At 52.8% G+C, this 25963-nt stretch overlaps 1 protein-coding gene across 4 annotated transcripts in view; it reads left to right on the forward strand.

Moving 5' to 3' along the window:
• MINDY4 (MINDY lysine 48 deubiquitinase 4) overlaps positions 1 to 25963 on the forward strand; it is a 111587-nt gene that overhangs the window by 69783 nt on the left and 15841 nt on the right. For 2 of the 4 annotated variants that reach the window (XM_045565148.1, XM_045565150.1), the window contains 4 exons: positions 593 to 658; positions 6190 to 6257; positions 18247 to 18310; positions 21455 to 21616. In XM_045565148.1, the coding sequence (XP_045421104.1) occupies positions 593 to 658; positions 6190 to 6257; positions 18247 to 18310; positions 21455 to 21616 (360 nt within the window). The remainder of the gene's footprint in view (positions 1 to 592; positions 659 to 6189; positions 6258 to 18246; positions 18311 to 21454; positions 21617 to 25963) is intronic. The other 2 variants (XM_045565149.1, XM_045565151.1) reach the window with 2 other exon arrangements.

The following is a 25963-nucleotide window of genomic DNA, read 5'->3' on the forward strand; positions in this document are numbered from 1 at the left end:
CATTTGACCTACGTTTTAGGCACGTGTGGCCTTGTGACCCTAATTAAGGATCTCACATTGTTGGATGTTTTTCTAAAAGTGTTTTTTCCTGGCCTGCCTGAGAAAGCAAAGGAGACTCATAACCGCTGCTTCCCATTGGGCTCAGGATACGGCCTGTTGGGCTTTGACTTGGCCTGGCTGTTGTGATTTGGATGTGGCACCCGCCCGACACGCCCTGACCCCCAGCCTCTTCTCAGATGTCAATGACTAGCCCGTGGGGGTGCAGCCCTGCCCTGTTGGGGCAATGCCTGATGCTGGATCCTTTGCTTTGGTCCCACGATGTCTGGAATCCTAAGGTCTCTCAAGGCAGGCCCAGGGCTGCTGCAGGGCAGACTTACCCCGGAGACCCCAGCTGTGCTGGGCCAGCCTTTCAGTTGCACACAGGTGTGAGTGTGCCGCTCAGCCCGGCCCTGGAGGACGCTGCTGTCTGATGCAGGGACATTCCCAAGTGGGGTTTTGTAGTGACTGAAGCCAGGGTGGCAGGAGCTAATCCAGGAGGGGCTCCATCCACGGGGGCTTGGGCAACTCATGCTGTGTGTTTGTTTCTTCTCAGCTCACACTCCACAGTTTGACCTGCTATGAGGAGCTGGTGACTTTTCTTCAACAAAGCATTCATCAGGTATGAACAGTGGTTTATTGTTATAGGCGGTGCATCACTAGCCTTCTGATTGCATTGTGGAAGGGGTGCTAGTGCACTGGAACTGTCTTTTCCCCTTCTCCCAGGAGGAGGCAGAGAGGCTGGGAAAGGGCTGATACTGGCCCCTAAGTGGTGGGCTGAGGGCACGAGGGTGATTTTGGCTGGAGAAGAGTGGACTTGGTGGCAAGGAGTCCAGTCTCTGCCATTGCATCCTTGAGGGCTGGCCATGGAGACAAGCTCAGGGAGCAGCCGTAGCTGCGGCTGCAGAAAGCAGAGCTGGGCCGGGTGGGGTTAGAACGAAGGGGAAGGAGCTTGTAGACAGTGGTCACGAGAGCTCTCTGTCCCAGCGGAAGCAGCTGCCTCTGAAAATCATGAACTCTTAGTCAGCAGAGTGAGTCTAGGCCTGGCGGCGGTGGTGGTGGTGGTGGGGTGTGACGAGAAAGTGGCTTCTCAAGCTGGGTTAGAGGGCTTGGCAGTGTTGATGGAGACCCGACCCTGCTTGGCGTCCCTGGGGAGGCAGGGCTAGTCTAGGCTGGGACTCGGAGCCCCCAGTCTGCTGGGGGAGCGCTGTACATCCACTCCAGGCTGTAGGCCGGGGACAGACAGCGTCAGAGTCAAAGGGCTCCAGGAGTTCAGGGTAGGGCTGTGGCATCACAGGCTTTGTGGAGAGGGGATTGCACATCCCAGGGGTACACAACATGGTTCCTAGAGCCAGTCAGCCTGGCTTGGGATCTAGGTTTACCCTGTAGTAGCTCTGTGACCTTGGGCAACTTACTTAGTAGCTCTGTACCTCAGTTTCCTCATCTGCAAATGGTGGATAATAATACTGGTACCTCCCTCAGAGCACTGTGCAGAGTGCCTACAATAGCTGTGCTTTGGTGTTCTCAGGGATTGCTGGCTTCTGCTGTGGGTGTTACGCTTGCCACTGTCACGATGATTTAAGGGTAGCCTTGAGGTAGGTTAGTGGTAGACATGTGGAAATGGGGGGAAAGCCTCATAGTGAGACGGGGGAGGTAGGGGAAGTGGGGGGGGTGCTGTGCAGAGTGAGCAAGGCCAGGAGGCCCATGATGTGATCTCTGAGATCCCCAGCTGCAAGGCCTCATGATTCTGATGTCTGTGTGTCAGGATCAAAGCAAAGAATGAGCATTTGCTTTCTCTCCTAGGGTGTGGGCAAACCTCTGGGCCTCTCCTTGGCCTTTCCTTCAGGCTTCTGGGTGTGGGATCTGCTCTTTTATGCCCTGGGGAAGGCACTGGAGGATTTGGTGGTCAACTGAGAGGGTGGGAGAACTTGCTGGATGTGGGACCAGGCCTAAAGCTCCTGCCACTGGAATACCCTCCCCCAGCACTTTCCCCAAAGACCCTGAGGGCCTGGCATAGCTCTGGGAAGTGCCCAGGTCCTGGCAGCACCAGGTGTCCCTTGGGTAGGAAACAGGGCCTGCCCAGAGAACAGGGGAGGCAGGTGTGAGGTCACTGGAGGTGCCAATCCTGAAGTCCTTTCATCCTAGGGCTCTTACCTCTCACGAAGACTCAGCCCATGGAGGGCCCCAGGGCCAGGCACACAGGCACAGATTAGGATGACTCCCTTTCCGCATGGGTTGCTCTGTCCAGCCTGCTGAGGGGGTGAGTGGGAGGGGAGCCCTGCACTGGCTGTCACTTGCTCCCTGTCCCTAGCTCTCTCTGGTTCTTCCTCAGAATAATCCAGCGGGCTGTCTGCTGATGCTGTGTGTTCACCGCTTGGCCCAGGGTGGCCAGAGGCCTGGAACAGGGGCTTGGGAACCTCCTCAGGCTTATTCCTTAGTCACATGTGCCCTTGGGAAAGTCACTGGGCTTCAGTTTTCTCATCCAGAGAATGGAATATACAGCAGTTATCAGATAACTTCCAGCTCCTCACCCTCTAACTGTGGTTATCAAAGAAGAACCTTAAACATATGGGGAAGCATGTTTTCTAAATCAAGTACCAGCCAATCTGAATCAGCAGAAAGGAGACCTACTAGTAAGTTCAGAACGTGTGAAAATACGGCAGTCCGTGTGAGAGACAGGCAGAGCCTGATGGTGTCCGTGTGCAGGACTTCAGCAGGGTGGCCAGGACTGAGGGCACCTGTGCCACACAGGTGAGCAGAGCATGAAGCCACCACGTCCAGGGAAGGGAAGTAACCGGTGAGGCTGCTAGGAGCCCAGGGAGGGGCCTGAGGGTGATTGCTCAAGTGACCCAAGGTTCTGAGGCTTGTCTCTGCCCACTGATGGCCCTGGGTGGCCCCTCGGCGCCAGGGCCTCTGTAGGCTTGCCTGTAAGGTGGGGCCTCCCGCTTGGCCTGTACCCCTGGGTTTCAGTGAGGCCTAAGCAAGACAGTGACTGTGAGAGGGGTTCAGAGAGTGGGGTCTGCTGCAGGGCGAGGGGGCTGCCTTTTTTCAGTAAGGCCTGTGGACTCGAAGCAATCCCCCTCCTCGCCTGGCTTTGGTCGTTGGTATAGAGGGTCACCATTTACCCTCCTCACTCTGGAAGGCAGTGTTTTCTTCCTGCACTTTAATTTGTTTTGCTGGAAGCAGTTGAGCTGCCTCAGCACTGCCCTCACCAAATTCATTTTTCATGGCCTGGGCCTAAGAGGGGTTCCTCGTGCCAGGCCTGGAAATGCATACTGAGCCATCTCTGCCCAAAATAAATAGCCTCCTTGCCGTGTTTTCATTACCACTCACGCTCTGGGCGAGGTGTCTGGCAGGCCCCTGGCCAGCTCAGGGATGCCTCTGCCTGCCATTGGAGTTCCTTGGTGGGCTCAGTTCTCTCAGAGCCTCAGAGCAGTGCTGGAAGAATGGCCCCTTCTTCCTAAGTGGCACCAGACATTTTTCCGGACCCTAACAGTGGTTTCCGGCCCAGTTGCCTTGTCTGAGCTCGCCTTTCAATGCAGGCACGTTGCCCTGTGGTCTCAGTGTCTTGGCAGCTTGAATTTGATGAGATAATTTTAATAAAAGTTTTAAAAAACAAAATGGAATATTGGCACAATTCAGTTGTGTTCTGGCTAGAGCAAGAAGCTCCAAGCAGAGTTCACTTCTCCACCCTCTGCAGAGGGGCACGTCCAGGACTCAGGGTGAGGTCTTCTTGAGGGTGACTAGGGGAAATTCTGGCACAAAGAGTAATAATAGTTAAATTTACAGAGAGAGCTGGGGCTTGCCACAGGCTTCTGTGTTCATTAGGTCATTGCAGTCTGACAAGTAGGTGGGCATTACAAGCATGGCACAAGGGGAAACAGACCAAGAAAGTACCATGCTTCCCCAAGACAATGTGTAAGTCCATGGCAGAAGTAGGCATTCCAGAGGGCAAAACTGAGACCAAGAAGCCTTTGTGACATCCCCCAGGGGAAATGAAAGTCGTGACAGAGTAAGTAGGCTTTTTATGGAAGGGAGAACAAGGCAACATGCAATTCTGTAGCAGAGCTGTGATAAGGGGCTGGTGGCCTAAGTCCTCCCGGGCTTGTGCCCTCTGTATGGGGACATCAACATTTGCAATTGTCAGAGCACTTCCACAGACATTGTCTCATAGAATGTACACCATGTGCCAAGGAAATTGGCCAGATGGGTCCTCACAGGCCTTGTTTCGCAAATGGGGAAGCCGAGGGCAACAGAAGTGAAAGTAACTGGCCTGAGATTGCAGGATTAAGATGAGCTTGATTTAAGATTATTGTTGATTCATTCATTCCATTTCTACTTCCACAGAAAGGACTTGAAGTTGCTTGTTAAAAAAAAAAAAACACACATCCTCGGGGCTCTTCTCTGCTGCCGCATAGTCAGCTTGCGCTCTCCTGCCTTTGGGCCTTTGCATGTGTTTCTCCTCTTGCCTGAAGCAGCATTCTCTTTTCTTCTGGTTTCTGCTTCTCCCTTGGGTATCTGTAAGACACCGTTTTCTCCGGAAAGCCTTCCTTGGCACTCCCTTCTTCCCTCCCTCCCCAAGCTCTAAGTCTGTGTTGAAGGCCTTTCCTGTGTGTTTCCAGAGGAGCCTGCATTTCTATCATGGCAGAGCCCCTTCCCTACCCTTTACAAGTTGCTTATTTTTTCTTCTCTGAGTTAACTTCCCCAAGAGGACAGATCCATGACCACCTTGTTTACAAGTACAGCCTTAGCAAGGAACATCCTCTTGGTACAGAAATTTCACTCAGTAATTTTTTGTTAATAACTAATTGAATTACTGGATAAAACTAAAGATTATATTTTGAGAAAAAGAAAGAATAATTTTCTATCAAGAGCTTGAGCTGCAAGCTCTGATAACACACTGGAACACCATATATGGCTCTGAGCTTCCTGGCAGCCAAGGCAAAAATGGAAATATGGTAAGTTATAAAATTCTCAGGAGAAAAAAGCTTTTTTTTCTGGTTTTAAGTTCAAAAAGAAGTTAATTATACACAAGGAACACTGACTATTGTAATAGGCAGCATCTTCAACCACAGTTTATTGTACCCACAATGGGATGGTGGATGGTAAGGCCTGAACACTGACTTGCAGTTGAGGAATGTTTTTCCAGGGAGCAAAAGTGGTTTATCCCAGTAGGCTGTGGCCTGTTGGGCTCACTGGACAGGTGGGCTCAGTGCAGAGCCAGCATCATACTAACAGCTAACACAGGTGCCAGACCCTGTTCTAAGTGCTTTACAAGGATTAACTCATGTAATCTTCACAACCTGATGAGGGTAGGTACTATGATTATTATCCGTGTTTTATAGATGAGAAGACTGAGGACAGAGGAGTTAAGGAATGTACCCATGTTCACATGTTCACATAGCTAGGAGTAGGACAGCCAGGATTTAAACCCAGGCAGCCAGGCCCCACCCAGGACATGGGCTCCAGACCAGGGTTGGGACCAGGGGAGAAGAGTAAGGCACTCACTTTGGGTGCAGAATTTAAGGGGGTGCCAAAAAATTCAAATCAGCGTAAATGACATTTTAAAAAAATCAAAATTAAAACATCTATGATGAAAAAAATATTAAAACTTTAAAAAAAGGTACGCACTTGTACTGCCCACTTGACTTGCCTCACCCTGATCTCGACTCTGCTCCAAACCTGCTCTCTGCCGCTCTCAGCATAGCGTGGTTCTTCAGAGTAAGGGATCAGGAATTCCATGGAGCCCCCTGGAACCCCACTGTGCCACCTACAGGCTGTGACCTCTGGCAGGCCACTCAGTGTCTGAGCCTCAGTCCGTTACAGAGTAGGGGGCAGGAATAGCAGCACTTCCCCCAGGTCTGGTGGCGTATTCAGTGTGGTAATGCCCAGGACACATTTGCACATACGGGGCCTGCCACTACCTCTGCCGTGACCCCTGCATCACCAGCACTCTGCCCCATCATCACTCAGGCTGGCACACCCCCATCCTTTAGGGGGTCTTCCCTGAGGCCACCTGGCAGCCTCCAGGGTGGGCTGGAGGCAGAGGCTCAGGCCAGGCTGCTCCCTGGGGTGCAGCCTCCACAGAGGGGTCAGGGCTGAGAGGAGGGAGGTGCGGACTGGATGGAGCTCATTCCTCTCTCCCCTTGCCAGTTCGAAGTGGGCCCCTACGGATGCATCCTGCTCACTCTGTCTGCCATCCTGTCCAGGTCCGTGGAGCTGTGAGTATCTTCCTCCCTCAACTTCCCCGGGGCCAGGCTGGTCTGTCTTGTTCACTGCCCCCTCCCCAGAGCCCCTGCCAGTGCTTGGCACGTGGCAGGTGCTCAGTGAATGTTGTGGAAAGGATGAATGAAGCAGCAGAGCAGAGCAAAGGAAAGTTGGCTGGTGGAGGAGAGAGAGCAGTCGCATTCTGTGTATGCCTGTCTGGGGCTACCTTCCCTGTGGTCCCTCTACGTGTGCAGGGGGCAACCTGAGAGGCACCCTCAAAGAGCTTGCATGGGACTTCAGTATGTGCATACTGAAGCATTCCTGGGGACTCCTTTGGGACACACAGTTGAGGCTAAAACCCAGGAGATGACCAAGGGCACAGGGCGGGGAGGACTTGCTGTAGACCAAGGCAGTCCTGCAGCTGCAAGGATGAGGCTGGCATCCAGGGCCAGCTCTGGAGAGGTGAGTGGGCAGGTGGCTGGGAGGCTTTGCAGGCAGGAGAGGTGGCAAGGCTGCTTGTCCTTATCTCCTCTGCTGCACCCCTGTGGGCAGGTCCTGGCTTTGACCCCGCACATCCTGGTCAAATGTGGCCCCCTAGGCCACCCTAGAGCTGGAGTTCTTCCATAAAGCTCATTCCCTGGGAGCTTTCTAGGCCTCTTGTCTATATCTGTCACCTGGGCATTATGTCACCAGGGAGCGTAACAGATGAATAAAACATGAATAGTTGTGGAAAGTAAAATTGATTGTCCCATTCACTTCCAAGCAGAGGATAGAGCCCTGAGGGCGTGGAGTGGGGGCGTGGAGTGCATCTTACTTTGGAGAGTGCTTGGTGGGGAAGATTTGGGAACGACTTTCAGCGGGTGGCCCCTGGAAAGGGGACACAGAACGAGTAGCTTTGTGGTGCCCAGGCTGGGGAGGCCCCAGCAGAGAGAGATGCTCACTCCCCAACCCTGGCCGGCCCCATGCCTGTTTCCAGGGGCCTCTGCTGTGGGTGGGAGGAGGACAGCAGGGGATCCGCCGCCTCCTGCGCCGGCCTGCCTGCTGCTTGCCGCTACTGACCTTATTAAATGTGTGCGTGCACACAGTGCTTCCTAATGGCATTTTTCTTCTAATCCTGCCACAATGATATGATTCATTCCTGGCACGGGCTCACGTGCATGAAGACATAAGCTGCACTGCCTTCTTCCAGGCCTGTGTTTGCTAATCCCCAGACTGACAGGGTTGGGTGGGGTTCTCCGGGTCTCACTGAGGGGAAGCTGTGCTCTCAGGAGGGCCAGGAGTGGTGATGCCTGCCTCAGCTTCCCTATCTGTACAGGGGGCCCTCTGGCTCTGGGGGCCTAGGACTCTGCTCACATATGTCTGCTCCAGTGGTCACTAGGGCAGCCTGGGAGCAGGGCACCCTGTTACACGCGTGCTCCTGTGTGTAGCCCTCTCCCTCTGAAAGGGAGGGGCTTTAGGGCCCCGTCTCTAGGCCACTCTTCACGTTGTGCAGAGCTGGAGGAGTAGGGCTGCCTCTGCCCCCTCCCCCCCTAGCCAGCCAAGCCTGGCACCTGTGGGGCACTGGTGTGGGGAAGGCTGCCCCTCCAGGTCTGCACAGCCTCATGCTGATGGGCCTGAAGTCACAGCCCTGCCAACACATATGCACACACACGTACACGGATACACACAGACACATACATAGACTTAGAGATATACATGACACATCCACAGATGCACACACACGGATATACAGACACACACATGGACACATACGTGTACACAGACACACACAGTCCAGCTGTTCCCCCAGAGCACCTGAGGCCCTTCCCTGGGTCCTATAGGCAGATGGTCTCTAGGATCCCTGGGGCAGCTTGGAACAGCCTGGCCTCTGCTTCCCAGAGGACCCAATAGAGACCCGTGTGGTGTTGGAGACAGGCTGGCAGGGCATGAGTCAGGCTTTGTCCTACCCCTGTGGTCTCCTCTTACCCTCTCCTCAGAAGACAATAGAGAGGAAGTTCTCATAGGCTGTAGGAATGATAGCAACCAGCATTTGTGATGCTTCCTGTGTGCCCAAGCCTTCGCCTTAGCATTTCACATGTGGAGCTCATTGAGTCTCCATGGCAACCCTACTATGTGGGCACTGTTATGATCACTGTTACCATCCCTGCTCTTCCGATGAGGAATCAAGGTTTGGAGAAGTGAGTAGTTTGCCCCAAGGTTATATAGCAAGTAAAAGTGGTAGCCCCGGGCTCCACCCAGGCACTCTGGCCCCAGAGCAGGCTCTTTTGGTTTGCTGTTTAAAAACTTGAACTTGTGAATGAGACAGACTTGGTTTTAGGCCTGACTCTATTTCTAAGCTGGAGTTCCTGCCTCTGTAAAACGGAAGTGATAATTCGCAACTCACAAGATGCAGCTGTGCTTAGCACAGCTCCTGGTGGGTGCAAGCCTTGAATAATGGCTGCTGCTAGTCCAAGCTCATTCCAGCCGTGCTCGGATGCCTCTGTGCCCCTTCCTGCCTTTTCTTGCCCTCAGTCCTGGCTTGGTGCCCGGTGGTGGAGACCATGTTGCCACCTCAGTAGACACAACCACAGGGATGTCCCTCAATTCCCAATGGGGCTTCTGCAGTGACATTCACCCTTGGCAGATGCTTCTTGATAGCCAGCGAGCTCCCTGAGCACGGAGTGCCGCTGCTGAGTGGGCCATGAGAAGGGCAGATGGGGCTCCACCCCCCCCACCCCACCTGCGGGCGTGTAGTTCAGAGGTGTACAACTCTCTAATTGGATCAAGTCCAAGAAAACTTGGTCAGACTGAGGGCTTCAGGAGAGGCACAGGGCAGGCCTCTGGGGGCCCACTCCCAATGCACACTCCCTCCTGATTGCTGCTTTCCCATTGGGCTGCGGAGATGTGGACATCTGAGTAGAGCTGATTCCTCCTCCCCTGGGGGGGAAAGACAGGACTGACAGGACGGGAACAGCCCGGGCAGTCGTGGTGCTGCCCAGATCCTGTGAGACAGTCACACTGAAATTATTTCAAATAACACGTTAGCATTCCTGGCATTTGCGAGGGTGCCCGTGAAGATGTCCTCTTGCCTTCTGAAGGGACCCCCTAGAACCGCACAGCCCCCTCACGTGTCAGTCATCACCCTGCACTCAGCGGTGCTCCCCTCACCCCCAGCACCTCTGACTTCTGCTCTCCAGAGGGATGCCAGGGATGAAGGTTTGCTGTGATTCGCTGGGCAGTGATAACAGCCCTGGGACTGGGAAACCCGCCTCCTGCCTGCTTTCTCAGGGTTAGCAGCTGGAAAGGCCTTTATGGACATTTGGACATGCAGGTGCAAGTGTCACCCAGCTCAGGTGCCATTAGGCCTGTCCAGGGAAGCCCAGCAGGGTGGCAAGTCTCAGGAAAGCATGTACTTATTGGCCATAACATAGCATCAGGAGACCTGGGTCCCCAACTCAGCTCAGCTGCCCATAGCTGTGTGGCTGACCCAGCCTGTGCCGTAGGTTCTTTATCTTACAGACGGCCTTGGGCTAGTGCTTTTTAAATTTTTTTTGTAGGAAATGAAATCTGATTTTTTTTTTCCCCAAAGAAACTTTATTCCAAAGTTCACTGTGTAAAATAAAGCAGATGTAGCAGACCGACTTTGACTAGAGCAGCAGAGGTGGGAAGGGGAGACCCCTGCTGCCCCTCCCCCACCTCCCAATCTGGCACCCATACCTGCCCCCCAGCATGGCCCCTGAGACCCCTCTTTGGAGCAGCCCCAGCTCTGCAAACGCAGCTTGAAAACCTCAGCACCAGACGATCGCCAAGGGCCTTCCTGCTCTGGGGTTCAGATTCAGCTTTGCCAAAGAATCCTTTGATGCCGTTTCAGGGTGATCTGTTACTACTTTGGGCAGTTGAAAACATGTCCTGGTAGCCTGAAGATATAACAGAGTCTCTAAGATCAAATGTTCAGCTGGGGAGGAGCAGAGTCGTGGGCTGGGAAAACCCACCCCAGTTCTTTACAACCACAGAGTGTGTACGTGTGCATTTGCGGTGGTATCACAGTGGCATATGTGTGGATGGGAGAGATCCGTGAGACTCCGTGTCTGGGTGCAAAATGATGTGGGTGTTGGTGGTTGCGTTTGAGATTGTGCGAAGGGTGACTTGTGTACGTGGGCCTGATGGTGACGTGTGATAGGGCATGGTGGTCCCTCCTGGCAAGGGCTCTCTGACTCAGGCCTGGGCACTGGAGGGCTTTCTCCTGCAGCCCAGAGGCTGCCCTCACACCAAGTCAATGCCTTCTGTCTGTTGGCTGTTCCTGCCCAGAGCAGAGGCCTGGGTGAGGACGCCATGGGCAGATGAAAACCCAGCTGGGTGCAGCCGACCACTGCCTGGCCACTTCACCCTCAGAGGCCCCAAGAGCATCAAGAAACAGGCCTTTGAGGTTTGTTTACCCCAGGCTGTGTGCAAAGCCTTGTGAAGCTTTTATTTTTTCCCACTTGATTTTTAAGCCATTTATTTTCTTTTCTGAGATCTCAAGTTGCTTACAGTAAATCTCATGCAGCATTTCATGCTCGCCTAGCTCTGCTTCCTGAACCACATGGCTAGAACTTTCCCCAGGGAGCCCTCACAAGCCCCAGGGATGCTCAAGGTCCTGGGCTTGGGCCTACCTGTGAGCCAGGCCTGGGCAGCACAGTGCACGGGCTGCTCCTGCCCCTTGGTGGAGCACAGGCTGGGCTGATGTGGTGGGAGAGACAGCTTGTGGAGGAAACCTTCTCATGCAGTAGACCCTTGGCCTTCATCACAGCAACTTCAACTGCCCAAAGGCAATCTTGAAAATCCAGAAGAAGGGGTAGTTTGTCATTCACTGAAGTAGTATTTGAACGGCACAAGCCAGGTACTGAGAACAAGGGGACGACACTGGGCGGGATCCACTGTGGTGACTCTGTTGTTCTTTGTAACTCTCCCCAAGAGATTAACAGCAGTAGCAACAACAAAACAGTTTCTTTCTTTGTGACAATAGCCCTGAAACTAAAGCCAACCATGAGCGTTGGCTGCAAAGGCAAGTGACAGAAGCTCACTTCCTAGCCAGTGTAAGCAGAAAACAAAGCTGCCCATCAGGAGTGGCTGGATCCAGGACCCCAGACTCTGTCTTCGGGACTTGGTGTCCTTCCTTCTGTCTCTTCACTCTTTGTTCTTCCAGCCCAGCTGTGTTCTCAGGAGGGCCCTCTGGCATGGTGGGCTCAAGGGAGCCCTCTCTCCAACAGCTCAGCCTGCCAGGTGCTGGGCACCTGTTCCGGCTTGGTCACCGTGGCCAGGCCTGGGCTGCCCCATCACATGTATGTGGACATGGGGCATCCCCAGAAGGCAGTCACAGCTCATAGAGGCCCACCACCCTGGCTAGGAAAGGGATGGGCCAGAGTCGGGAAACAGAATTGTGGCATGTATCAGAGAACAGAAGCACAGATGTGGGTTTGGTTGTGGGCAATAGAGAAAAGAGATCACAAACTTTCTGTTCTGGCACGTATAGGCAGCGCTCACCCAGTGTGGGCCCAGCTGAGGGAAACTGTGTGGGTAGGTGGTTAGTGGGGTGAGGACATGAACAGGGGCTGTTCTTGTTGAGATCCATGTTCTTGGTGGTTCCAGATGTGCTGTTCTGAACGGGAGGGGATCCGTAGGATGCTTGTCTGCTTTCTTGGGACTCCGCTGAAACTCTTCCAGCCCAGAATAGTGTGGTGTGAACAGAACCACCCAGATCAGGAACTCCGGCCCCTGAGCCTCTACCTCCACACGGACAACCCTGGCTTCGTGGCTCCCTTGCCCTCTCACCTGGACAGGTGGTTAGGGCCCTTCCCTGATGTGCTAAGATCTTTTGACTATGCCTGGGAAACAGGAGAGGAACTTCCTCAAAAAACTCCAACTCAACTTTAACACTGATTCAGATTAGGGTAGAGGCCACACTAATGAACTCTTTCAGCAAAAATGTCTAAAGAGACCAAGACGATGGGTGGAAGGTGTACCCAAAGGGCTTGTGGGCACCTGTGCCATTGGAAATAGTGGACACTCCACCCAGACTCACTCCCTTCCACTGGCGTTTTCTCTCCCTGGTCCCTTCCCTGGCAACCAGCTGCCCCTCTGCCCCCAGGCCCCCCCACAGGCGACAGAGATCTGTCCTATGGATCTCTGCCTAGCCAGATCTCTGCCTGTGGGTACTCTGTGAGACTCCCTGACCCTGAGGAAGGCCAAGTTTGGAGGCTCAGCCGGAGGTGGAAGAGAGAGGGAGAGGGTCCTTGTGCCACCCTGGGCCTTTGTGGTCTTGTGGCAGCTTGAGGGACAGGCCCACAGGCCTGGGGCCACCATCTCATTATAGTTGTGCGGACTTTGAGACATGAAGAGTGAGCTGACAGCATTGCCCAGTCTCCTGGCTCTCAGTGCAAGACCCTGTGCCTGCCTCTCATTCCTTAGGCTGGGGAGGGAGTGACAGGTCTGCTTGGCTGTGTTTGCTGACATGGAGAAGTGGGAAAATGAGGTCCCCAGATAGGTCCATACCAAACTGGGTGGCCATCTGCCCCATCCTCCCTCTGAGTTTGGCTGGCATGATCTAGGCTAAAGCAAGCCGACTCTGCCCGGACCAGGCCCCCCGCAGCTGCTGAGATGGCATGTCACAGCCAGTGAGCTGTGAGAGTGGTCGTTCTGCCCATGGACACTGAGTCTGTGGGCTGGATGGGAGGGGCCCACCTCCTACAGCAGAGAAGGGGGCCTAGGCCCAGGACACACTGGGGTTGGTGGCAGAGTGAAAGGTCTCCTGACCCTTGGTTCCATGTGCGTCTCCTACCCCTATCCTCTGAGCCAGGGACCATACCTCCTGGGTCTTGAAGGGCTCAGGTACCCAGATAAAGGGTACAGGCTTTCTTGGAAGAGTCTTCTGTGTCAGGCCAGCCTCACTTCCACCTGCCTGTGCACATCTCCTGGGATCCAGATTCTGGAAGCTCATCCACCAGGGCCTTCCTCACACACAGCTTCACCTGGGATAGGTGTGGCCAAGCTCATGTAATTTAAGAGGCACAATTGCCGTGCAGCTGCAGGGTCTAGAGCCCAGTTCTAGCCCTCAAAGTCTGTTTTTTGAGGCAGGCACATGAAAATCAGTTGGTGGGTGGTACCCTTAGGAAGAGAAGGAGCAGAGGAGTGACGGGGCATTTCTGTCCCTGGGGAAAGGGAGGTTATAGAGGAGGTGACATTTGCCAGGGCTCTGAGGAATGAACAGGAAGGGTTTTGGCAGGCAGCAAGAGCAAAGTGGGCAAAGGCCCCTGGGGTCTGGTTGGCAGGGAAGGTGCTGGCCATGGTGGGGGGAGATGGTGGGTGGCAAGGCAGCAGATGGCTTGGGAAGGGCTTTGCCCAGCTGCTGAGGGGCTGGGCTCCTGCTTTCTCTTCCTTCTTCCAGGCAGGTCCCCTCTTTCTCCATCCTGCAGAGCTTTCTACCAGCTTCCACTGCCTCCTGAGTCCCATCCTGGCCCCTTCTTCACTGCCTGGGAACGGAAACATCACCGATCGCTCTAGCCCATGGAACTCTCTGCAGTTTGCAAGGCCGTTTTATGGCCTAGTCCCTTATTGCAAGCACCCTTTGAGGTGGTTATTGTTACCCCCATGAGGGGATGACACACTGGAGGCTCAGAGATAGAAAGCAGTTTGCTGAAGGTCACACAGCATGGGTGGTAGGGGGGGCCCGACACCTGTTTGTTCTGACTCATTGTCCACTCCCTCTTAGCCTTTCTGGGAAAACAGTCCACTCTATCCAACTCTTTTCAGATATAGACTTCACAGCTGTATTTTGACTGTGTGGAGGTCTCAGTTTATTCTGAGTTGTTGGCCATGATACGGATGGTTGAGATTGCGGGAATCATGACCTCTCAGTCATTGTTTTTCATTGTTATTATTGTTGTTATAGTAGGAAAAAGGAAGTGACATTTACTGAATGCCAAATGCTTTATATAGTTCATCTCATTCAGTTCCCACAGCAATCTTTAATAGAAGGCAGCACACATTGTCATATCTATATTGCAAGTGGGAAAACTGAGGCTCACAGAGGGAAATAACCTGTAAGCGGCAGCACTTGGATTTGAACCCAGGGCTCCCAGACTTTAGAGCCCAGGTTCTCTTAGTTGTGCCACAGCTACCCTTTCACTGTTGATGATGTGCTTAAAAGTCAATAGAAGTCCCACCAGAGGGCTGTTATCTCTGAAGGTCACTGCAGTGGGTGGGGGAAGTGCAGGTCACACTGCGTGTGAGGGCGCAGTCTCTGGGAGGGACGGGCAGGAGCTGGCCCAGTGGGAGGTGGCTCCTTCAGGGCCTGCTGCCCTTGTGGTCAGGTAGAGGACGGGTGGCTGGTCAGGTCCTCCCAGGTGAATTACTACCTCTTTTAGGCTTGGTGTTTGAATAGCAGAGTCATGGACTGGACATACTTGTTCACATCCCAGGTGGTCCCTAGAGATTTCTTGCTCCAGTCCTCTGATTTTATAAATGAGAACACAGGCTGAGAGAGAGGTAGGGACTTGCCCAAGGTTATTCGCCATTTAGGGGCTGAGTGGGCGTTGGTTTGGGGTGAACAGCTGTGATATGTAGATTGGGACCATGTCTCTAGGCCACTTTGACAATTTTCCTTCTTACTCAGAAACTTCTGTGCCAGAGGCCCAGATTCACCTGGGGAGGCCTTTAGGTGAAGGGACAAGCTGCACTAGGGCTGATGGGAACTGGGGTGGGCCTCAGGGCTCCCCAGCCTGCCTGGAACTGGCTGGCCAGGCTGACCATCACATTCCAGGCCACGGCAGACACTGTGTGATGTTGGTGCTGGGGACACAGTCCTGGCCCTGCTGACTCAGTGTGATTACAAAACCACAAGTCCCTTCTCTCGGGGCCTCAGTTTCCCCATCAGTAAAATGGAGGTGGTGGTCTTGTTCTCTTGGCCTCACAAGGCTTTCAGGAGAAAGTGTCCAAGACTTTACAGATTCGAGGCTCATACTTTGTCAGCCTGCTCAGTGACAGAGCCCCTGCCCCTTCTGAGATGTGTGACAAAGAGCCGGTGGAGAAAGGCGTCAGAGATCCAGGCCCAACTTTAAGCCCTGAATCTAGGCCAATGTCGGTCACTAGCTTTTGGCCAGTTGTCTTATGTCTCTGGGCTTCTGCGTATCAGATTTCATTTGAAGAATGGGCTCTGAGTCTGAAAAATGTTGGAGGCTACTTGCATTAGTTTCTTAGGGGCTGCCATAACAAAGCACTACAGACAGGGCTCAAACAACGGACACTTATTTCTCACAGTTCTGGAGGCTGGAAGTCCTAGACCAAGGTGCCAACAGGGTTGTTGCCTTCTGAGGCCTCTCTCCTGGGCTTGCAGGTGGCCACCTTTTTGCTGCATCCTCACATGGTCTTTCCCCTGTGAGTGTGCATCCCTGGTGTCCCTTTGTGTCCAGGTTTCCTCTTCATACAAGGACACCAGTCAGATTAGATCAGAGCCCACCCTAATGGCCTCATTTCAACTTAACCACCCGTTAAAAGGTTCTATTTGCAAATACACGTTCTGAGGTACTGAGGGTTGGGATTTTAACCTTTGAGGGGACACAGTTCAGCCCATTACACCTCTCATCTTATCCAAGACCCTTGTGTTGCAGAAGGAGAGAGAGAGACCCACAGAGGAGAGAGGTTTGCAGCCACACGGCAGGCTCGGGGTAGAACCTGGGTCTGGTGACAGCCCTGCCATGTGAATTGCCTTCTCTCCGGGTAGAGCCGAGCTGTTGTTCCCCTGCTCAAGGACTCCTCACACTCAGTTCTCCAGGGAATTCCCCTAGAGGGAGGTCTGGGCATCTAGATTTGCCAAAGTTGTAAATCTCTTAAGCCATAAGCCGCTCCTTGGCGTCTCCTGAATGCCCTAATGTGAAATGCAGATGTTCCTCCCTTTTAAGATCCCAGTGCACTTCTGAATTTCCCATCGTGTTTGCACCTAAGGATGCAATTACCATTTCCTCCCATTGTCCTTTCTGCTTGTCCCTCTGCTCCCAGCTGACGCAGGCTCAAGCCCGCTGGGTGAACACGAGGCTGTGAGCTTATGAAGATCGGTTACTGCTTCTGAAAGCTTCGGGTGGCTCGGGGCCAGTGATGCTTATCGGTACCCTCAGGACTCCTTTGAGGTTATTTTCTTCTCTTCAGAAGATGCTTGTATATGCTGCGGAGAGCGTTTCCATCAATTCTTCTGCCTGAGTTTGTGCCAGCCGAGCGCTGTGCTGTGCCATGAGTCACTCCCCAGTGGCTCCTTCTCAGGCCTGCTGGACTATCTGTGGTGGGCGAGCCTCAAAGGCCCTTCCCAGAGGACCCCAAGCCTTAGGGGTTCACTGCAGACCCGATGATGCTAACCTCAGCCCGTCTTCTCATTTGGACCATAAACCTTCCCCATTTGGCCATGGTTATTAAAAACCACAAGAAAGTTTTCCCTGCAAGTATCATAGAGCTTGAGTTTCCTAACTTATTTTGGAAGAAGACAGAGACCAGGGCATGTGGTTTAGGTTTGTGGGCTTAAGGCAGATCTTAGATTTAAAGCATAAATTGAGACCATATTTCTCTTCTCTTTCACTAAAAGGAAAAATAAATGTTCTGATTGCTAAGCCCTTTGTACCCCTGGGACACCTCTCTAAGTCCTACACCTGGCCTCTCTGCAGTGTGCGTGAAGGAAGGCGGCCAGGCCCTGGGCACAGTGCTGGGTGGGTGGTGTGCCCCTCAGGGCTGCGTGTGCCCCCAGAGCATGTATCCCCCACACCCCCATACGTGTCCAGGGCATGTACCCCCCAGGACCACATGTGTTCTATTCCCAGGACATGTACTGCCCCAGAACTGTGTGCCCCCAGGGTTGTATGCAGCAGTGGAGGGGGCTCACCTCACCCCGCTGAAGCCCACCTCTCTGAGCTTCTTTGCACGTCTATGCAATAGAGATAGTACTGTGTACTTTGCTGGCAGGTAGGGGGACTGGAGGGTTGAAATTGTCTCCACTGTGCATGGTCAGTAGAGAGTAGCTCCTTTACTGTCCATTCCTTACGGGGCTCTGTTTGCCACCAATGCTTTCATCTCCCAGAGGAATTTACTTTGGGGTAGCTAAAAGGAAAACTGTGCTAAGAGTAGACTTTTCAGCATGGCAACAAGCCAGGAAGGAGGGTGTGAGACTCAGGAAGGACTTTTTGCCTCCTGGTGCTTATCACCTCACCTCTCCATGTGACAGGGCCCCTGCTGACTGGGACACCCTGAATTGTTCTGGTCCCTAGCACTGCCCTAGAAATCCATTCCCTTAAGTTTGAAGAATTTCTTCTGGCAGAGGATCTTTTTACCAGGTGGCTTTTGAGGGACCCCATTCCAAGAGTGGAGCCACAGTGGTAACCTTGGGAGGGCATAACCTCAGAGACTGGCTGCCCGAGTTCCCCGCCAGCCCCATCACCCATGAGCTGAGCACCCTTGGGCTAGGCTGTCTCTTCTCTGAGCCTGGGTTTTCTCAGGCTCAACGAGGTTTTGAGGAATAGTGTGTACACAGTGCTTGGAGCAAAAGCTGTGCTCAGGCGGTGGCAGTTATTATTTTTGAATTCAAGGCGGCATTAGAGTCCATTCCTCCCATTTAACAGACTGGCAGACTGAGGCCCAGAGATAGAAGAGGATTCCCCAGTCCCCCCATTGGTAGCAATGGGCGGGATATGAATTCAGGACATTGGATTCCAAACCCAGGGGCTGCCAGCTGTGTCACACCCAGTCACTGTTCCCCAGTGTGGACAGAAGACTGGTGAGGCCAGAGAGTGCAGTGAGCTCTACTCAAGGAGTCCTGGGCCCCAGCTGCCATCCTTCTGGGTGGGAGCCTCCAGGAGGGCACAGACACACAGCATTCAGTTTCCCACCAAATCTGGAATCCTGGGCCTCAGCCTGGTCCCTGAGGGGAACGCCAGGTCACCCGGTAAGGGTTGCCCAGGTGGCCTGGTCGGGCGGAAGTGTACTAACACTGCTGCTTCTTGTGTTTTCCAGCATCCGCCAGGACTTGGATGTTCCCACCAACCATCTGATTGGGGCACACGGGTACTGCACACAGGTCAGGGGCACCGTGGGGCCCAGGGGCAAGGGTGGTTCTTCCCCTTCCTCTGTTACTCCCTCCTTTCTTAGCCGCTGCCAACACCCTCCAAGCAGCTTTTACCTGCCCACCTGTGGTGGGCTCCACCAGCATGTCGTGGAGACCTAGGAAGAGAACACAGTTTAGCTTCTGTTTCTGGAGAGCTTGCTGCACACTGCTCGTGTGCTCAGGGCTGCGGGGATGCAAAAGAGGCTGATGCCGACCCAAGTGCTGCATAGCCTGTAGCCCAGGACACAGGGAGCAATGCCCCAGGCATGGGCTGGGGGACCCTGGGTCCACCTGGGGAGATGACAGCTCTGGCACCCTTTATGTTTGCACAGGATGGTGTCTTTACAGCAGCCCTTCCCACTGCATCTTTACAAAGGGGCCCTCCAGTGGCTTCATAGGGGCAGGGAAGACCCTGAGCACAGTTGCTTGTCATCGACGCTCCCAGTCACCCAGGGGACACCAGGGAAGGGACCTGTTAAAGATGCTGTCTAGTGAGCATCAAAACCGAGAGCTAAATCCTACGCCTGGTCTCTCTCCATGCCTTTCTCTCCCTGCCATGGCCTCCCAGAGTAGGCATATAGGCCACAGGGAAATCTGACCCTCCGTGGATAGAGGGGCCAAAATGTGTAGCATGGCTAGGCTGGACAGAGCTGCACAGTCTTCCAGGCTCAACTGAGGACCCAGTTGTCCTGGGGGTCCTGGCTCACTACCTGGGCACCATGTAGGGACAAGCTTGGGGCCTGTGGCTTGTCCAGAGCACCCATAGAGGGACTGTGGGGTTGGCTGCTACCTGTCTTCTTAGAGGAAGGCCTTGTGGGGAGTGGCTGCTCTTCTGGCTGCCTGGAGTGGCCCCGCTGTCACTCTGGGTGCCTGTGTGCTCTGTGGGAGCTTCCCCTCGTGGAGGGCAGAGAGTGGTGCTGCCTAGGAGTGGGCAGTCAAGCAGGGTGCAGAGGATGCCAGACCAGAGCGGTGGCCTGGGTTCCAAGCCCTGTTCTGTCTTATCCACAGAATAAGCTAGGACAATCTTTCTGCCCTCCCTGAGCTTCAGTTTCCTCATTTGTAGAGGAGGCATTTGGACTAAACCAGGGCTTCTTAAACTGTGATGTGCACATGAATCCCCTGGGGGTCTTGCTGAAGAGCAGGCTCAGATTCAGTGGGTCTGGGCTGCGGCCTGAGATTCTGAATTTCTAATAGGCTCCCCAGGGAGGACCATACTGCCGGTCCATGGACCACACTTGAAGTAGCAAGGGACTAGATGGCTGCTAAGCTTTGCCACTGTGTGGCTTTTGAGTCTGGGGCAGGGAGAGCTCCTGGTGCCCCTTCTCCCCGATCTCAAGCAGGCTTCCTACTATGAGGAAGGTTTTAGATACACCTCAGATTCTGGAGTAGGGTTCTTTTTTCCCTTTAAAACCTGATGGGAAAACTCTAACCTGCCTGAAAAAATCTGTGCCTTTCTTAGCAGCCATTGCCCTGAGGTGCAGTATCTTAGAGCAGACATTTCCTGCAAATTCTTTTCTCATTTCCTCTGCAAGGACACAATGAGGCCCCCTCTGTATCTCCCTCCAATAGGGGACCCTCTGTGGCCATCAGAGGTGGCCTCTTTTACTGTCACTGGAGCAGGGGTGTTGGTGTTAACAGAGGGATTTATTAACCCCGGATGTCGTTTTCACAATTCAGGGGAAAACACTTCTATAAACTCTACCCTCCAGAGTTTATACTTGGGGAAGTGCTGTTCTGGCCTTTCCTGCATGCCTTGGGAGAGATGCCTGCCTGCTTGCCTCACGGGCAATGCCAGCCCTGGCAGAAGGCGGGCAAGACAGGGACCTGCCTGCCCTAGTGCTGGGGCTGGGCTCGCTGGAATCCTTCCTAAGTGGATCCTAAGAGGCCACCCTTCATCTTGAATCTGTGTCTAAGCAGATGGTACCATGAGGGTGACAAGGTAGGGGGAGAAGGAAGCAACATCAGACAGGGAGCCAGAAGGTGTGGGTGGAAGTTCAGCTCTGTCTTCAATTGGCTGTGGGGCTTGTGCAAATCCCTTCTTGCCTGTGAGCCTCAATTTCTCCATTTCTAACAGTAGGTTGGACCCTTGGGTGCCCTGCATAAGGAAGGGACCTTCCAGCCACAGTGGTCCACCCTGATGCGGAAGGTACAGGTTGAAGGTGACCTCCAGAGAAACAGTGCTCCACATGCCACCATCTGTGGTTTCCAGGGTCAGCATGCTTGTTGGCTTGCCAGGTGTGCAGCGTGAGTCACAGGACCATCAAATACCTGATGCCCCACAGCAAGACAAAGTCAGAGACTGAGCTAGAACCCAGATTTGGGCTTCCTGCCTCCACCTCCCTCCTCTATTCTTCCTGCTCCCTGAAGTACCTTCCTGTACTCTCCCACCCCCTATTAAAACTCACTGGTTAAGTCCGAATAAGGCCTGGAGTTTGGTTATTGGTGCGGTACCATGGTCAGTTTCCTGGCTGAGATAATGTGCTGTGGTTATGTAAGATGTTATCGTTGGGGGAAGCTGGGTGAAGGGTACACAGGAACTCTCTGTACTATTTTTATAACTTCTTTTGAATCTAAAGTTATTTCAAAATAAAAAAGTTTATTGAAAAAATACCATCCTTCAAGACCCACCCAAATGTCACTTCTCCACAAAGCATCCCTGACTTGGTCATGTGCTCTTGCACCCATCTGAGCCCCAGAGTGCTTTGTGCGCCCATTTTGGTATCGCCAGTCACATCCTGCATTGGGCTTCAATGTGCAGGCGCATACCTGACCCCCCAGTCTAGACTGAAATGCCCCAGGTCAGGAGCCATGTCTCACCCTCCCACCAGGCCCCCACAACCCAGGGCATAGGACAGAGTCCTGTGTACAGTAGGTGTCCACTGAATGCTTGTGGCATAAAGATGGATGGGGGCCTAGAGTCACTATGATGAGAAAAGTTGGCAACTTTCCACCAGGGCTTGTGGGAAAATTAAAGTAACAACCTCCTCTGATTTGGGACTCTCTCCCTCTTTGCTTTCCTTCCTTCTCCATTCTTTTCTCTTGCTCCCAATCTCCCTTCCACGCTTTCAGTAGCTGATGAGTGACTTGACAAGCCTTTCCTCTTTTTGTCACCTACAGGAACTTGTCAATCTGCTCCTGACCGGGAAAGCCGTTTCCAATGTTTTCAACGATGTGGTTGAGCTGGATTCCGGGGACGGGAACATCACACTTCTCAGAGGCATTGCTGCACGCAGTGATATTGGCTTCTTATCTCTCTTTGAGCACTACAACGTGTGCCAGGTACACAGATGCTCATGTTCTCTACAAACGGAGGAGCCTGGCTTCCTAGGACCAGTGAGGAGGGAAATGGGGAGGAAAGCTGGACTCCAGTTCCCAGAGCTGGGAATGGAATGGAATTCGGGTCCAGTCTGAATCACAGAGAGTTTGAGAATAAGCACAGCTTTCCTGCCATCAAACACAGGCACATAATTCAGACCCAAAGCCAGCTGATACTATGTTCTGGGAAAGATTGTTTATGAAGGATTTTTAGGGATTTATAGTGTGATTGTGGGTCATAGTGGCTGCAGCTGGGGTGTGTGTGTGTGTGTGTGTGTGTGTGTGTGTGTGTGTGTGTGTGTGTGTTGGGGTGGGGGTCCTTCCTAACGGACAGGAGCTTGAGGTCTTAGGCCTTGTATTAGTTTCCTAGGACTGCCACAGCAAAGTACCAGAAACTGGGTGGCTTGAAACAACAGAATCTTAGAAGGCTAGAAGTTCAAGGTCAAGGTGTGTCCATAGGGCCATGGTCTCTGTGAAGCTCATAGGGGGAATCATTCCCTGCCTCTTCAGTGTTTGGTGTCTTCTGGCAGTCCTTGGTGTTCCTTGGCTTATACATGTATCACTTCAGTCTCTGCCTCCAACTGTTTTCACCTGGCCTTTTCTCCCTGTGTCTTTTCTTGTAAGGACCTCGGTCATATTGGATTAAGGGCCCACTCTACTCCGGTATGACCTCATCTTTTTTTTTTTTTTTTGAGACAGTGTCTGTCTCGTTCTGGGTAGAGTGCAGTGGTGTCATCTTAGCTTACTACAACCTCAAACTCCTGGGCTCGAGCAATCCTCCTGAGTAGCTGGAACTACAAGTACATGTCACCACACCCGGCTGTTTTTTTTCTAGTTTTAGTAGAGACAGGGTCTTGCTCTTGCTCAGGCTAGTCTCAAACTCCTGAGCTCAAGCGATACTCCCGCCTCAGCCTCCTAGAGTGCTGGGGTTACAGGTGTGATCTGTACATGGTGTGAGCCACTGTGCTCAGCCTACCTCATCTTAGCTATATTTTTAACAACCCTATATCCAAATAAGGTCCCATTCTGAGCTACTGGGGCTAGGATAGTGTGTCTTTTGGGGGTACAATTCTACCCCTAAGAGGCCTCACTAGGCCTATTTGCTGGGGTATGGGCTCTGCCTCCTCTCTCACTGCAGCTGGGGTCTCAGGAAGGAACAGGCCCCCAGTTGAAGCTGGACAGGGCAAGGTTACGGTGCCTTTGGGGAATGTGAGCAAGGGTTGAGCAGAGCTGGGCAGAGGAGCACTGGACCAGCCTTCTCCCTCCAGCTGCCACAGAACCTTCTCTTAGCCTGGATTTTCATGGCTTTTAGAGTCCACTGTTCCGTGGTTGATTATACAGAAAAGGTAGTCCTGAGGGATAGCAGGAGCTCTTTATGCGGTGGCTACAAAGATAATTGGAGGGTCTGGACAAGGCCTCATTCTTCATGTATCCCCAGAACCAGGATGCGGAGACTGACTTATCGGGGGCAATTAGATAGCGCTAGGCAAATGCATTTGCAGGGTGGAAGGGGACTGGGGTTTTAAGCCAGGGCTCAGTTTCATCTGCCCTTCCCATGTGATCACATATTCAGGTGTGCTGTCCCTTGCTAATGAACCACGTGGTATGGCGCCATCCCCAGAGCAGAGGATACACCCCCCACCCTCAGCGCACAGAAAGCAGACTTGTGGGTTCCAGAGACTTGGGGAGAAAAGAATGAGAGCAGCTCCTTCCAGATTGTGCTGGTGTCAGGAGGGAGCCCAGGAATGAGGCTGGTGAGAAGCACCAGGGCTCTCGAGCACCAGACCCTGGGTGTTCTCCGAAAGTATTCAGCCTGAAATTCCACGGGCTGGGAGAGGTAACCTTGGCCAGGCTCACGGAATTCCCAGGCTCACCAGGAGCCCTGGTTTCATTCTTGAGTGGAGGGCGTTGGTCAAAAAGTAAACTATTTCTTCTTTGTCTGTGGAGGGTAATTGATGGGAGATCAGTCAGGGTCATCCTTCACTTGGAATAAAAGGACTGTTGAAGAATTTCAGGTCCTACAATGATCTCCTCCTCCCCGTGCACTTCTTGGATCCACGTAGACCCTATTTGCTGTTCTATGCTTGGCTGAGGACTGAGAGTTTTTTCTCCCTGCTGTGAGAGGGTACTTTCCTCTTCTGCCTTGCAACTTGCAAGCTTGCTAAGGAAGGAACCCCGGCCTCCTGTCCTGCTCCGTGAGCTCGCTGAGGGCTGGGCTTCAGCCTCCACCTTCCCCTGGCAGCTCAGACCAAGCTTTCCCCTCCTTTAATACTACCTACTGTCCCTCTGTCCCCGAGCCCCTCGAGCCCTACACAATTAGCTACATTGGATATAGAAGGAGTCCAAGGGGGTTCAGTGCCAAGCCCAGACCTGGACTCAGAGCCAGGGCCCTCCACTGGGCAGCACAGACACGGCCACAGGGAAGATCTGGCATCTGGGACAGCCTGGGCCACGACATCCACAGCAGGGCTGTGCACTCACGTGGGAGGTGACAGGAGCCCCTCGCTCACAGCCTATCTCTGTAGCCTGTGGCTAGGACCTGGGGTTCTGGGGCCCTCACTGAGTCTGTTGTGGGGAGGAGGCCCAACCCATAAGTGCGCTTCCCAGATGACCCACACTCAGGGTGTGCCTGGGGGAAACAGAAAACTCTTGGGCCGGAGACACTCGCCGTCTGCCGTAAGTAACTGGCCTCACAGCCTAGCTTGGCTGTGTCCTATGGGACTTCTGTGGGCTATTTGTGACCCTACCAGGCTGGTCTTGCCCTTCTTACTTCCACCCTACTCCCTCTGTCCCAGAGCCAGGCTCACCAGTGTGGGCTGGACTGCATTGTAGACTGCAGTTGGAAGGCCATGCCCCTCCAGGCTCATGGGTGGGGGCAATGCTGACCAGGCCAAGAAGGATGGGGTAGGCCCAGGAGTTTAACCTCAGCACTTCTCCCATGACCTTCAGGGCATGTTCGTTGCTGTCTTCCCCAAGTTGTTTCTCAAGTCTGACCCCTTTTACCCTGGTCCAAACCACCAGCATCACTGGTTTGAACACCTGTGACAGTCCAGTAGATTTCAGCTTCTGCCCCCACCCCTTCCCATCCTGTCCCTTCACTGAAGCCAGCATGATCTTGAAAAACCTAGATCCAATCATATCATTCCTCTGCTCAGTACCCTTCAGTGGTTTTCCAATCCTCCGAGGCAGTTGTGAGCTGAATTCTGTCTTCCTAAAATTCATATATTGAAGTCCTAACATATGAATTTTTTGTAGTCCTATCTCAGAATGTAACTGTATTTGGAGGAATGGTCTTTAAGGAGAAGATTAAGGTAAAATGAGGTCACTAGGGTGGGACCTAATCCAGTATGACTGCTGTTATCATAATAAGAGGAGATTAGGATACAGACACACACAGGGAAGACCAGCGTGAAGGCACAGGGAAAAGGCAGCCATCTACACGCTAAGGAGGGAGGCCTTAAGAAACAACCCTGACAGCACCTTGATGTCAGACTTCTAGCCTCCAGGATGGTGAGGAAATTAATTTCTGTTGTGTAAGCCATCTAGTTTGTGGCATTTGTTATGGCAGCCCAAGCAAACCAATACAGAGAGTAGAATCCAAAACTTCCATGACCTACAAGGCCCTACCAGACCTGTGCCCACTTCCTCTCTCATGTCAGCCCACCACACTCTCTCCCTCAGGCTCTGCACTTTGCCACACTTTCCTGCTCTCAGCTTCTTTCCCACCTCCGGCCTTTGCACATGCAGTATCCTCCACCTGCCCAGCTTTTGCCTCTCGTCACGTTTTGCATTAAATGTTATTAACACTTCTTAAAAGGAGGCCTTTCCTGTCCTCATCACTCTATTGAAGTAGGTGTCTCTTCTCGTGGTCCCTCCCCACCTTGTCATTCTCCATCAGATTATCTTCATTCTTTATTCCATGGACCTCTTCTTGGTCCTAAGCATCATATTTTATCACTTTTGAGATGCAGACTTTCCTCACATTTGAACATTTCTAAAATTTTGATGCATTCTTACAGTCAGTGGTGTGTCAGACTTTGTCAGCTTTCTTAATTTCTTAGTGTTACAAAAAATAATGGTGAATCTAATGGCATCTTAGATGTGATGAGGTGCGGTGCAAATGTATTTGTATGATTATTTGATTACTCTCTGTCATCTGCATTCATCTGGTAAACTCCAAGGACAAGACTGTTCTTGTTTCCTTCAGTGCTGTGTCCCCATTGCTTAGAATGGTGCTAGGGACAAAAGGTATAAATCATATTGAATGAGTGTTGTCCTTAGAAACAACACACCATAACTGCCTGCCATTAA

Source organism: Lemur catta, chromosome 11, assembly GCF_020740605.2.
Source record: "Lemur catta isolate mLemCat1 chromosome 11, mLemCat1.pri, whole genome shotgun sequence".
NCBI lineage: Eukaryota > Metazoa > Chordata > Mammalia > Primates > Lemuridae > Lemur > Lemur catta.